The sequence below is a fragment of the Cicer arietinum genome, chromosome 1, assembly GCF_000331145.2.
Source record: "Cicer arietinum cultivar CDC Frontier isolate Library 1 chromosome 1, Cicar.CDCFrontier_v2.0, whole genome shotgun sequence".
Classification (NCBI taxonomy): domain Eukaryota; kingdom Viridiplantae; phylum Streptophyta; class Magnoliopsida; order Fabales; family Fabaceae; genus Cicer; species Cicer arietinum.
The window spans coordinates 2,514,794-2,529,234 of record NC_021160.2 but is presented as its reverse complement, the minus strand read 5'-3'; the positions used below and the strand labels follow the sequence as shown (position 1 = coordinate 2,529,234).

The 14,441-nt window shown below is 27.4% G+C and overlaps 1 protein-coding gene across 1 annotated transcript; it reads right to left on the bottom strand.

Moving 5' to 3' along the window:
• Positions 1–831: 831 nt before the first annotated feature.
• On the bottom strand, positions 832–7,341 carry LOC101511468 (transcriptional corepressor LEUNIG_HOMOLOG-like). The gene is made up of 17 exons (XM_012719608.3): positions 7,077–7,341; positions 6,887–6,984; positions 6,223–6,356; positions 5,890–6,134; positions 5,503–5,551; positions 5,328–5,412; positions 5,151–5,200; positions 4,780–4,986; positions 4,136–4,210; positions 3,969–4,022; positions 3,649–3,796; positions 3,121–3,230; positions 2,856–3,005; positions 2,528–2,683; positions 1,942–2,058; positions 1,644–1,835; positions 832–1,325 (listed from the first exon to the last, which is right to left on the bottom strand). Exons 1-17 carry the CDS (start codon positions 7,121–7,123, stop codon positions 1,179–1,181), a joined length of 2,064 nt encoding a protein of 687 aa, XP_012575062.1. The 5' UTR covers positions 7,124–7,341; the 3' UTR covers positions 832–1,178.
• Between the last annotated feature and the right edge of the window lie 7,100 nt (positions 7,342–14,441).

Genomic DNA, 14,441 nt, shown 5'->3' with positions numbered 1-14,441 from the left:
TTGTCTTTTTTTACTAAAAGTAGATGTTGATTGTGATTTTGTAGGCTTCGACCATAGTGGACATTTTATAGACGAAAAATGACTTCTATATTGAAAATATCTTAAATTAAAAATGTGAAGCTTAAGTGTGATTAATCATGTTTTGCCATGTCAATAATATATCGGATGCTCGAGTATTTTTTTTATAATGGAATGGGCTAAAAAAATGCAAATGCATTTACATAATGTAATGTAAAAAACCTATCCACGACCCAAAAAAAAAGGACACATATTATATAATTAAATAACTTACAAGATTGTAAAATATAATTAAATAACTTACAAGATTGTACAGTGTATTTTGTCTTAATTTTATGTTACTATTACCAAAAATTAAGTGATTTTTGATTTTAAGAGTTATAATGCATTTTATTATGTGTATGTTTGGTTCTCCGACTGACTAAATTGATTCTAATTAAAAGTGGATTAAATGTAAAGTAATTTATGTTTGAATATGTTTAGGTAAAAGTGGTCGAACAACAAATTTGAGTGTAAATATCATGTATAAACTAAGCCAGAAATTCTAACTTCAAATTAGAATCCATTTTGGAGGTAGAATCAATTATACCTGATAATATTTAAACATGCTAAAATCAATTTTACAACTCTAAATCAACTCCTCCAAAATTATAACTAAACATACCCTACTTCAAAAAAATCTTTTGAAGTTTTGATTTCCACTAATTTCGATTAATATACTTATTTGAATAGCTAAAATATATTATTAGAGCAGTTAAATATAAAAATATACTTATTAAAAAAAAACCTGCTACAGAAGTCAAGAGCTAAACAAACTGTTAACCTAATTGTTCCAAAACCTATGGAATATTCAAACGTATGACACTCAACTCCTGAGAAAAACTCGAGCAGTGGAGCAGAATCTAAATGCAGTAATGCAAACAAAGCAACGGAAGTTTCTAAATTTGTGCACTGAATCTGTATTAGATCGGCTCAATCTACAGTATCCTGTATACATATTGGTATTTTACCAGTATTTTTCTCTGTAATACTGTATGTAATGTTAAACCTTTAACTATAGATTATCTAATCAATCCCAAAAAATGTAGCAGGAAATGAAATACTGTCAAACAAAATCCACAACGATTAACTTTCTGTCACAGAAACATGCACTAAAATTCTCATTTCCACAGTTTCACCACGTGATCATGGCTAGCCGAGGCAATTAATTCATCTTCGGGTGAATCTGCTAGTCCAGCAATTAACCCCCTATGTGCAATGATTGACAATGTTCTACTGCTCTCAGTTGGACTCCAGAATTCAAGGGACTGCAAAAATTTGATAGAGAAATTTAGTAGGGATTTGAGTTTATAATTTATGCTAGATTTGCGTCTGCTAACACGTCTGCCAGCAGTGTGCAGTATATGGATATGCAACTAGTTCATATATCCAGCTTCTACAGGATAAATGATTATCCATTTTCAAAATCAAGTTACCAAAACGAGAATCTAGGATTCTAGAGCTTGTACACAAGGTGTGATGAGTTTCGTATCTTAATAAAGTTCAAAAGAAAATTAAAACGTCCGTAGCAGAATGCAGAAGGGCGCGGGCAAAAATATCAATCACATAATGGATGAAGAGGTTACCTGATAGCCACCAATGACTAAGAGATTACAATATGCCGGATGAAATATGCATGATTGAAACTTGTTCCCATTTGAAGGCAACTCACTAATGCATTCTCCGTCCGACCAAACCCGTGCGCTATCTTCACTGACAGAGGCAATATACTTTCCACTTCTATCCCAACAAATAGAAAGAACATCTTTATCATGTCCCTATAGAAGGAAGCGAAATTCAGTTATATATTGCAAAACCCAACTTTCAAGCAGTGAAAGTTAAGAGCCAGGGCACATTATAGACAAGAATTACCCTTAAAGTTACCTGTAGATGGTACAGAAGGCTATTAGTCTCAATATCAAATATTTTGACATTATTTCCAGTAGCAGTAGCTAGAAGCTTCCCATAAAGAGGCTGGAATCTAACTTGTTTACTACCTCCCTGCAATACGTTATTATCATTAATTGGCTTCCTGTTATCATAGCAAGTGTCTAAGCATATGAAGGAGTACATCACATGATCACATCTAGCTAAAAGAGCATCGAAATGTTTTAAGAATGTATGCAGACCATGCTTCTGTACATTAGACCATGCTTCTGTAGCTAAAAGAGAATTTTATTTTTGAAATAGTCAATGTTAGTAATTAGTTGTTAATTTTGTTAGAGGCAAAGTTGAAATCGTGAGCTCCATATCACTCCAACTTCCTAAACCACCCTATGACTTCCCATGACGTTAGATATTTAATCCTACCAAAATAATAAAGGATGTTGGGTGTGAAAAATTCATATAATTTTATTAATGAAATTATTCACTCTTCCCTTCAAGGACAATTAACAACACCAAGATTTAGTTTGGATATACTACTACAAATATTATTATTCCAAAAGTAAAAGGTGGGCGTAAAACTGACCTTAATTACATGCAAGCAAGCACATTGGTTCACATTCCACACACGAATTATATCATTGCTATCACACGAGCAAAGAAGATCCACCTTTCTTGGGTGGAAGTCCAGTGACATTACTTGTTCAGAATGCCCAGTAAGCTTTAACAATGATTTGGCTGGCTATACCATGAAACAAATGTAAAATTGTCTATCATTAAATTGGTCTCAAAATACAAGGGAAGAAGGCAAATGAAAATGCAAACAGGAAATGATCTATATTCTAAACAATTGGAAGTTATGAATATACATAAAGACAACCAAGACAAGAAGAAAGTGACAAGTAACAACTTACTCTAGTAGTATCCCATAGTCTTACAGATCTATCAAAGGAAGATGTTGCAAATATAGTTGACCCTGGTCTAAACCGGACATCTGTAATGAGGAGTGAATGTGTTTCTTCAGTAGAAACACATTCAAAAGTTTCCATGTTCCAAATAAAAATCTGTCATCACAAACTACAATAAGTTCCAAACACAGGAAAAACCCAGCCAATGATTAAGAACTAAGAAGGGATAAATGAACTAGACAAAAATTGAAAATTGATTAGAATGAAACACCTTCTTGTCATGTCCAGCACTTGCCAAAACTTCTCCATTTGATGAAAAATGGCTGGATAAAACCTTGCTTTTGCATGAGTGAAGGGTTCCAACCTCTTGGAATGAAAAACCTACCAAACGGGCAGAAATCCTTGTGTTAGATATAAGTATTTATAATCAAAAGAAGAAAAAGATTTAATGTCACGTAATAATCTGGCATTAGTCTTCATAATGTCAACCTTACTTACATGCACTTCCTAATGGGATGAAAAATGCAAAAAAGAAAACAAAAGATTACAACAGATAATGTGTTTGACTAAAAAACGATGATAGTTGATTTCATCCTGCAAAAGGTATTTACACTCTAACTACATTAGCTCATCTGGAACTACACCACAAGATTCACTACTAGGATAGAAGATTTTAAAATTATAGTAGTACTATACTATGCTAAGAGAATCAATATGAAATTTCGATCAACAGATTTAAAACACTGAGCAGGTTGAATTAAGACAGAGTACTCTTATCACACGACCATGAATATTTTACCTTTATTTTCATTTCTGCTGTTTGTTGCTGAAATACGTTTCAGATTGCTGAACGGCAACGTTCTATGATCAGCATTCCCATTTTCAATAGAAAGGTAGGACTCCACATTTTCATCCGCTGGTTTTCCATCTGCCGCATCCACACAGTCCTGTTGTGTGTATTCCATTGTAAAGAACAAAGATTAGAAGACATGGATCCAATTGACAAAACAAAATAAAAATGATTTAAAAACAATGGTAATGGATTTAAACAAAATCATTTATTGTGAGTAGAAACAAGAAGATATCAGGGATTTTCTTATAAAATTTATGATAACATACCCGGACACATTCTTCAGGTCTTAAGGATGCTCTTACCTTTCTCTTTCTGCCCTTCTGATTGATAATGGGTATACATATGTTTCAGAAACATTCACACTATAATCACTTTCTGTTGTCAATAAGGTAAATAGCAATGGTTTGGAATTTTAAAATGTTGAATACCATACATCAATATTTTGGGACTGCATTTGCTGATCCTGCTTGCATTGAGGTTCTCCAGCTCTAACTGTTTGGCCCATCATCTGTATCATCATGAAGATAGTTTGCACAGAAGACAATACAATAACATGAAAACAAATTCATTTGAAATATGATAGATAATTTTGGCCCATCATCTGTATCACCATGATGTCTGAGACAAAAACCACAAAAATTTTGTGAGGTTAAATTATTTTCACAGGTGACAAAGTAACACAAACTTGAAGTCATCTTCATCTACTTCAATTTACTTTGGTAAATAGTAGCCAACCTTAACACGTACTCATTTTTAGTTAATACTCTTTTAAGTGTCCACGACTAGTCTTACATTCAATTCAACCAAGTTTCGAGGAGAAATTTTATTGTCTTCTCCTCTTGTTTGTTAATTCACCATTTTTACTTTCTAGTGTTTAGGCTTCTGAATCCAATGAGTTAATAATTAAAGACCAAACTTTATTATCAAAGAGAACAGATTGTGAACTATGCTTTCCTTCCACAGTATTTCAGTTTATTCAGGATCTACCCCCACTATTATGAGAAATAAAGCTTCCCTGAAATCCAAATCAGAACAAATGTCTTCGGAATATCAACTACAGGACAGGAAAAAGCACACCTCCTTATCCTTATTACTTGATTCAGTCTTGGGAATCTCTGGATATTGACTGTTACATTTGCTAGAGTTTCCAGGAGCTGTGAAAGGCTGATTGTTAGGAGCACTTGCAAGTGCTTGAGTAAGGATTGCGTCCTGATTTTGTGTGTTCAACACTTGACACTGCTGTGGATAGTTTGGTATTTGCAAAAGTGAAGTTAGTCGTGGGTCCTGCAGAACCAAGAATCGTGGTTAATTTCCCGGTCAATGAAAATTGATATAAGGTAATATCAACAACAAACTTTCATATAAACTTCAGTGGAAGTTTAGAGAAAAACTGAATACAAGTGGAATTTTTTGTCCTAAAGATTCCACAAGCATACTCCATCACCCACATTTAATGGCAAACCATTTGTTGGCACCACATTAGGAGCGTCATAGTTATCTGCAAACAAAAATAACCATTAAGATCTCAAAATATAAATATATTACGTTTTCATTAAAATTAAATAAATATGAAATTTATTATTTGCATCCAAATGGGGAATAGGGAAAATAGGTTCAAGACATACTTGTTTCATGAGGTCTTTCTAAAGGCAGCATTGCTTTTTGAGGTCCTCTGGAAGTAAATCCCACACGCATACCAATTCCATTTTCCTGAAAATTTAAATAATATGAAATAAATCTGCAATGCCATAGACTGAGTTTGCCAATCTCAATGTTATATGTAGGTGAACTAGATCATACCTTAAAGGCTTGCTTCTGGACCTGCTTGCCCATATCTTGCGATGGATTACTGACAAAACAAGATAACAATATGTAAAGAGAAATAACAATGGTATTTCATCTCTAACCAATTTAAAATGAGCAACTATCCACTATGTACTCCGTTGAATCTAACAGAATGTGTTTTTTTATCAAAGCAAAATTATAATGTTATGTAAGATGAAACAAAGTCGATGCCTATGAAGGATGAAGTAGCACAGTTGTTGTGTCATAGTGTCACTATAGATAAAAATGACAGTTTATAAACTATTTCGCTTATGGGTTTGAAAGGAAAGCAGATCTGCATGAATGTGAAAGCAATAATAACAAGATAAACATTCAAATCGAAAATACATATGTTTACATTACTTTGAACTAGTCCCTGCCATGAAATTCGGGTTATTTGCTCCGATAAGAGCAAGCAAACGTGGATCAATATTTCCAAGTTGCTCTTTATTGTACAGTCTCGGAGATATCAAACAACCAGTTGGTTGTGCCATTATGTTGTTAAAGCTGGGGTTGGCTTGAAATTGTTGAGATCTCTGCTCATTCATTGGCATTTGAGGGATTCTAAAAGGGGAACTATTCCTTGCAGCATGGATCATTTTTGGGACCTGAAAATTGATAAATGTATGAAGAATGAATGACTAGGATGAAACCTGTCATTATAAAATAAGATTATCAATTATCATATGTACTTACCACCTTACTAGAGAACTCTGGCTGAGACTGCTGATGCCTTCCTTGTCTAGACCTAAATACATCATAGAAAATAGACCACCAGTCATGGAGGAATCCATCTGGAGAATCAAGCACCGTATCCAAAAAGTTCTTGTCTGTAATCAGTCAATTTCAAAGGAGATTTAGTACATCAATATCAATACTAAAAAGTGAATCAATTTCTAGCAATATTTAGAATAATAATAATAACTTGATCAGAAAGTACATCAAAATTAAACTCAATTATTAAAAGGAACAACAATCTCAAGAAAAGCTCATCAATCATACATAGCAAATTGCAATGTTATATAAAATCCTCTGCATACCCTAGATTATAAACACCAGCAATAAAAAGCTTTAATTTTATTATTATTGTTTTAATTTAAAATAACTTAACAATGAAGAATCAAACTGAAAAACCTAGTCAGTGCAATTTGGAAACTGATACCAATTCAGAAAACCTTATAATTAAGCTTATTTAATTAATCCGAATGAATAGTGATGCCGCCAAAAATCACATCATGAAGTACATCTTTATGACGATTTATTATTAAACATGAAAAACATAAGAAAATTGATCAAGCAAAAACCCTTTCCACATATAAGAAGTACATGATTACGTGTATTTATGAATGAATGAATATACCTGTGGGGATTTTATGAACCTCGGCTTCATTCATGAAAATCTCAGCGGTATTATGCATTCCCTTTTTGATCAAATAATCATGCAAATATAATCGAAACCTATATAAAACACAAAATCAAAATTAAATAATAAAAAAAAGGGGGAAAATAAAAAGAACGAAGAAAAGAGAAGAATAAATTAGAGTTGGTACATTGCATCAGCGTCTGGATCATGGGGGTCGTTATTGTTTGAGTCCATGATCGTGAATGCAACAGAGGTATTTTATTTTGTCTACGGTTTGGGTACGGTTAGTGAGAAGAAAAAGAGGGTTGAGTTATGGAGAGGGAAAAAGTTGGAATTGAAAAGGGATTGAGTTAGAGTTGAATTCAAATTGAAAGAAGAAGAACAAGAATAAGAAGAAGAAGAAGAGAAGAGTGAGTGAGTGAGGTAAGCGGCAAGTGACAGTTCCATGCAAAAAGGAAAATATGAATTATATAACAAATAAAAACCGGTTTTAAGGGTTAAGAGTGAACGGCAGCGTGTGAATGTGAGTGTAAGTGCGAATGTCACGTTTTTTTTTTTTTTTGGCAAAAGTGAATGTGACTTTGTTAGGAAGGAAAAAGTTTGGTGAAAATCCAAACATATATTTGACTCCGATAGAAAAAAAGAAATAAATATAGTGATGTGATAAATGTATCAAAATTTGAGGTGTATTACTATTTATCTTTGCAATCCAAACCTACATTTAATTAATTTTGTTAAATTTTTTCAGCCGTTTTTTCCATCAAAGTAAAGTTTGATTTTCGTAGCCATTTTTATGTCAAGGTATAAATTCTCTCAGATAGTTTCAGATAAACACGTGTTATTCTTTATCTTTTACGGTTTTAAACATATATTTAATTTATTATGATGCAATATTTATAGAATCATGTTAACATTATGTATAACATAGGTTTAGAATATCAAAAATAGAATTTTTTTGTTGAAAAATGTTATATTTAAACTTTTAAAGTATTGAAAACACGAATTCCAAAATAAAAATTCTAAATTTAAATCATTAACATGCACCCTAAAGATGCATATTAACATTGTCATTTAAAACTTTTATTACATTATTAAGAACCAAATGCTTTAAGTGCAAATACAAATGGTCCAAAATAGATCAACTCCATTAAAATTACAAGCTAAATTTACTAATCCATCAAGAACTTCTTTTTGTTTTAAACATTTTGTTTTTGAGAGAATGAAATTTATTATCCTTCAGTTCGATCGAGAGAAAAATAAAATCGAATCAAAATTATTTTAATCAAAATTTAAATATAAATTATAAATAATTTATTTTTAATTAAAATTTATTATATTAATTCTATTATATTATAATACTCATTAACCAATTAAATTCAATTATTTAATTATTAACAATTTAGCAAGCACACAACACGCAAGAAATAAATTGAGGCCCGGATTTGCTCCTTTTAGAGAACCCGGTTTCGAGCAAGCACACAAATCACAGGACACACCAAATAAAGTGTGGCCCACCTTACTTCCTCGGGAACCAACAACATCATTGAGTATTAACTTATGGTTTTGGGATTTTGTGGTTTGGAATTTGGATTTCAATGGGTCTCACTTGTATTCAACTCAATTGTGTTTACGTTTGAGTGTATATATAGGTCTGTTTGTTGAAATTAAATTAAAACCGAAAACTTATAACTAATAGTTTATAGCGGTTAAATTAATTGAAATATTTAATAAAATTTATAATTTAATTAATGTAAAATGACATAAAATTATATGTTTAATTATAAATAAAATTTATTGATTAATATTTTGAAAATAGTAATTTAAAATTATTTTTTATTAATTTAAAATTCATCAATATGATATATATATATATATATATATTATCTATTTTATTTATTTTTTAATTTTTAAAAATAAATTATTAATTCTTTTTAAATTGAAATTTAAATTATGTAAAATTATAATAATTAAACTATTTAAATTATTATTTATTAAAATTATTTTAAGTTTTAAATTCTATATAACATATTTTAAATTATTTATTTTAAATTACAATAAATAAATTATAAGAGATAAATAAATGACGTTAGTTACAACTTTAAGGGTAAAATTAGAGAAAAAATTACAAGCTATAAAATTATAAATTCATAAATGCCTGTTATAAAAAATCGCATAAACTATTTGAATTAATTTATCAAAAAATATTATAAATTATATGTTCACAAATGACTGCTGTCAAAACATGACTTATAGTTTATAAAACTATAAGCTCGTTTTTTGTCTTACAAAACAGAGCCATAGAGTAAAAAGAACAATTTGGTAAGAAATAACACTTGATTAATAAGTAAGTCGAGAGTGTACGAATAACGGTTAAAGTAGTTTATAGGAGATAATAAATAAGTTAATTGATTGAATTTAAAATGATCGTTAAAATTTATGGTTAAATTAACTTATAAGCATAAAATTACATGAAAATTATTTTTATTTATTATTTAATATTTATAATCAATCTAATATAGTAAAAAGAGAAAGAAAAAAAAATAGAATGAGATATAAACTCAAACGCTGTTTGACGCATTATATCACAAAACACTATAAACTCATAAGAAAATAATCAATATTAAACAACTTTTATTTTTCTTCATACAAATTTAATTATACACTTTAAACTACATGCAATAAGTTAACATTATCGTTTTGCCAAACATACGTCAAAGATGAAATTTGTTAACAATATCAAGTTGGATTAAATAATATCGACAGCTATTAAACAACTTAGAGCCTATGAAACAACTATTAAGCCATTTGTGACGTCCGATCATGAATATGAAGAGTGTGTTAAGAGTTTACATTTAGCAAAATATAATCTTATAAAATATTTATAAGTGATAAGTAATTTTTACCCCACAAATCAATTTTGTAAAATTTTGTTAAGCTCACTCTAAATTCTAAGAATACTTAGTTGATAAAAATAAAAATAATTTTTTTTTATATAGTCAATCATTTATCTCATAAAAGATTGATTTTAATACAAATAATGACAGGTGACTAACTATACTATATTCACATACCGACGTAGGAGCGCTTTTACGGGACAACTAGAATCGTTTTCGTGCTTTCGCAAGGGTACCGCATAGTTAATATTCTGTTTCTCATATGACAATCGTAGAAAATCAATACATCAATATTTTCTATACAAAAATCATACTGACCAAACAAATAAGAATTGATAATAAGTAGAAATATGAAGAAAAAAATATTATAATATTTATTAATAATAAATATTTATTATATGTTTTTTTTAATATATTTAGTATAAATGTCAGTCCCATGATTTTAAAATTTATTATTAGCAAATATTTATTCCGTATTTTTTATGCATCAATTATAATTATTTATGCCATACTTTTTAATAATTATTAATGATAAATATTTATTTCACATTTTTAATATTTATCATGTATAAATATATTGTTATTTTTATGTATAACAAATAATTTTTCTGTGATATTTAATATTTATCTTCTATTTATATATATATATATATATGTGTGTATCAAATGCAAGTACTTGTTTCATTATTTTTTATATTTATTACTATCAAAGTTTCTCATGTGTTTTTTACGCATTATTTATAAATATTTATCATATATTTTTAAATTTTATCAATGAACTAGATTTTTCTTGAGTGTTATTTATATATCAATGATAAATATTTATACCATATTACTTTTATATTTATTATTGATAAAAAAAATGATATGTATTTTTTTATATATTATTGACAAATATTTTTCTCTTATTTTTTATGTTTATTATTGACAAATATTTATCCTATATTTTTTAATATATTAAGCACAAACATTTATCCCGTTATTTTTTACATTTATGATGGACTAATATTTGTTCTATTTTTTTATACATCAAATATAAATATTTGTCCCATGTTTTTTTATGTATCAGTGACTAATATTTTTCTCGTGATTTTTTATATTTGTCCTGTATTACTTTTTTTACATTAGATATAAAATATTTATAAGTGTTTTTTTTTTATAATATTTATCAATAATAAATATTTGTCATGTGTATTTTGTATACTAGTTGTAAATATTTATCTTGTATTTTTAAATAATTATCAATGATAAAGATTGCTCTTGTGTATTTTTTATGCATCATTGGTAAATATTCCTCTTGTGATTTTTTTTTTTACATTTATCACTAATAAATATACGTCATGTGCTTTATGTATTAGTAGTAAATATTTTTTTTTATTTTTTATATTTATCATTAAAAAATATTTGTCCCATACTTTTTGATGTATCGATGATAAATATTTTGTTTCGTGATTTTGACAAATATTTATCTCATATTTTTTTCATACACAAATTATAAATACGTGTCTCCTTTTTTTAATATTTATTAGTGATAAATATTAATTTTATATTTTTTTTATATTTATTAGTAATAAATATTTATTTCATATTTTATATGTATTAATCATAAATATTTATAGATATTTTATTGATATTTATCAAGGATAAATATTTATCCTACTTTTATTATATATTAATGAATGTGATGAAATATAAAATTTGGATAATTTAATAATTTAAGGTAAAAAACAATTGTGTCATTTTTTTATTGGTTGTTAGGTGAGAGAAATAAAGAAAAGTGACTAATTCATACCATAAAGAAAAGTGAGTGCAAACTTTTATAGGAAAATGAAATGCAAATTACAACATAAAAAAATTGAATTAAATGTGAATTTTTTATATTTAATGTATTATGCTGTTCTCATTTTTATATAAACGATATTAAAAGTTTACTACTCTTATTTTTATTTAGAAAATATAAAAATTTAACTAATAGATTTGTACACTCCAACAAATTATTTGATAACCCATTTATAAAAAAAAACTTTAAAATAAAAATGTAAAAAAATTATAATAAACATTTTATAATTGTTCTATTTTTTGTCAACGATATTCACAATAAATTTTTTAGTGTTAAAATTATTTATTGAGTGCCTAGTATTTTTTCAACAATTTTTTTTCTACTATTTTTTTTCTTATGCTATCGTGGTTGTAAAGTGCGTTGAATAGTGGAATATGCACTTTTGAAGCACGTGCGTATACCTTTTTGCCGGCTTTTCATTAACACATGCAAAATGATTTTTCAATGTTTCGATTTGATCCCAATGTTAAATTTATAGACGGCGCTACCTAAAGTCTCAAACAATTTTTTTTTTTTAAAATAATCTATAAAGGATATTTTAAAAAAAAACTCCACTGCAATTCAAAAAATACATTAAAAATTAATTTAATGACCCAATAAATTAATAAATTTAATCAAATCAATTAAATATAATTGTTTTCTTTTTATTTTCATGTTTGAGTCTAAATGAATTCAAATCAAATAAATTCAATTTTTTTTAATTTAAGTTTGGTTTCCCATCATTAAAAAATTGATCATAGTTAACTGAAAAGAATTATCTTAAAAATTATGTTGTATCTAAATATTTTTTAATCATTATATACTATTTATTCATTGTAGTTTATGTACTTACTTTGATAGTATATAAAATCTATTATTTGAAAAAGTTATTTTTAATTTTTTAAAAATAAGTATCTTAATTTTTTAAAATATTAATACAATTGAATTACATCAACCGATTTAGTTTTAAATTTTGTACGAAAAATTATAAAAATTATAAAAAATCAATCAAATCAATTATATTTTTGGTTCATATTTACAAGCATAACTTTATTTCTCATAAATTATGTAGCTTCTCAATTTGATTTCTCATTACTACGTTGACGTGTTGCAAATTTATGAGTTTTGTTTTTATTATAAATTTATAATTTAAAATTATAATATATAAAAATATAAAATATATAATTTAAAAAAATATTATCTCAACTTTTCAAATTTTATATCATAAAATATTATATTTATTGATTAAATTTTTTTAAATTTTAAACAGCCCAAATATTTTGTTCGAACTCTGCTGCTCTCTCTCTTATGCATGCTTCCAACCAACCACCACTTGAGAAATTAGTTTTCTTTTTTTTTTTGTGTGTGTGAAAGTGAAATTAACTACATACCATGTTTTTGTGTGAAATTAGTTTTATTTAATTTAATAATTTTTTTTGATAATATCACCTATATAAAACGATACAAAGTTTTAGTAAAAAAAAACTAAGTTTTGGTGTATATTTTTTTCTTTCTAATATTATCCTTTCATTTAAAGTATTTTTTTTTACACATTTACCATAAATTTATTAATGTAGTCAAGTGGACAAAGATAACTATAATTTGTTAAACTATAAAATTTTATTTGAGAGTCAAATAAAATAAAATTATAAAAAGACACAAATTCCTTTTTTTACTTGCTTGTAATTTATTGTGTTATAATTTATAAAATTAGATATATGCTCCTTAGAACTCTTTTTACATTATTATTATTATTATTATTATTATGATTATTATTATTATTATTATTATTATGATTATTATTATTATTATTATTATTATTATTATTATGATTATTATTATTATTATTATTATTATTATTATTATTATTATTATTATAATATATTTTTAGTTGAGTGAAGACAGGGGAAATCAGAGTAAAGAAAATCCAAACGATTTGCAGATGCAGGGGAATAACAATAAGGCATCTTGGGGGATGGTATTAAAGCTAAGACGTTAGGCATCTAACTATATGCATGAGAAAGTTATCATTAAGAAGTTGAAATAATTACAATACATTAAGGTCATTGGTCTATATATAAGTTATATGTCCACCAATTAGGCGCCACAATAAGAACATATCTATATAAAAAAAACATATTAGACACACAGAAGAGCAGGTTGTGAAAGAAATGAAGTTCTGGTTGGTGTCCCCATGTTGCTCATGTTTTTGTTTCATCACACCAAAGAACATGAAGGATGAGGACAAGGAGAAGAAGAAAGCCAAGAGTCCTTTACAAAAAGTCCTGACCTGTCTTCGCAGCTGCTGCACCGTGGAATTGTTATAAGAGATCTATTTCTATGCTCCTAATTAATCATTACTCATAAGTCATAACAAGGAAGATTTGGTTGCTATCCATTTATTTATCATGAAAAGAGAAAATTCATATGAATTTTTTAGAATTTATTCTCTTAAAACATTTTCTCTTCATGTAATTCCTCCCATTTTAATGTATACCGGTACTGATGAAAAATGAAAGGTTTCATTATCATTGTTCTTTGGATCAATAACTAAATGAGCAACCATTTATTAAATAAATATATTGAAAAATAAGACGGAAAAATATATAAGAAAATAGAAATATTTTTGTTGTTTCTTGTGATGCATGCTCTTTTTTATTTTTTATTTTATTTTATAATCTCATAGTATATAACAAAACCAACCATGGCAGCAAGTATATGCATGTTTTGTTTCCACTAAACTAATCATGTATCCACTTATGGAAATTAGGATTTCCTCTTTAATTAAAACTCTATATGTTTAATATGCATATCCTAGAAATGGACAACACTCATTCAC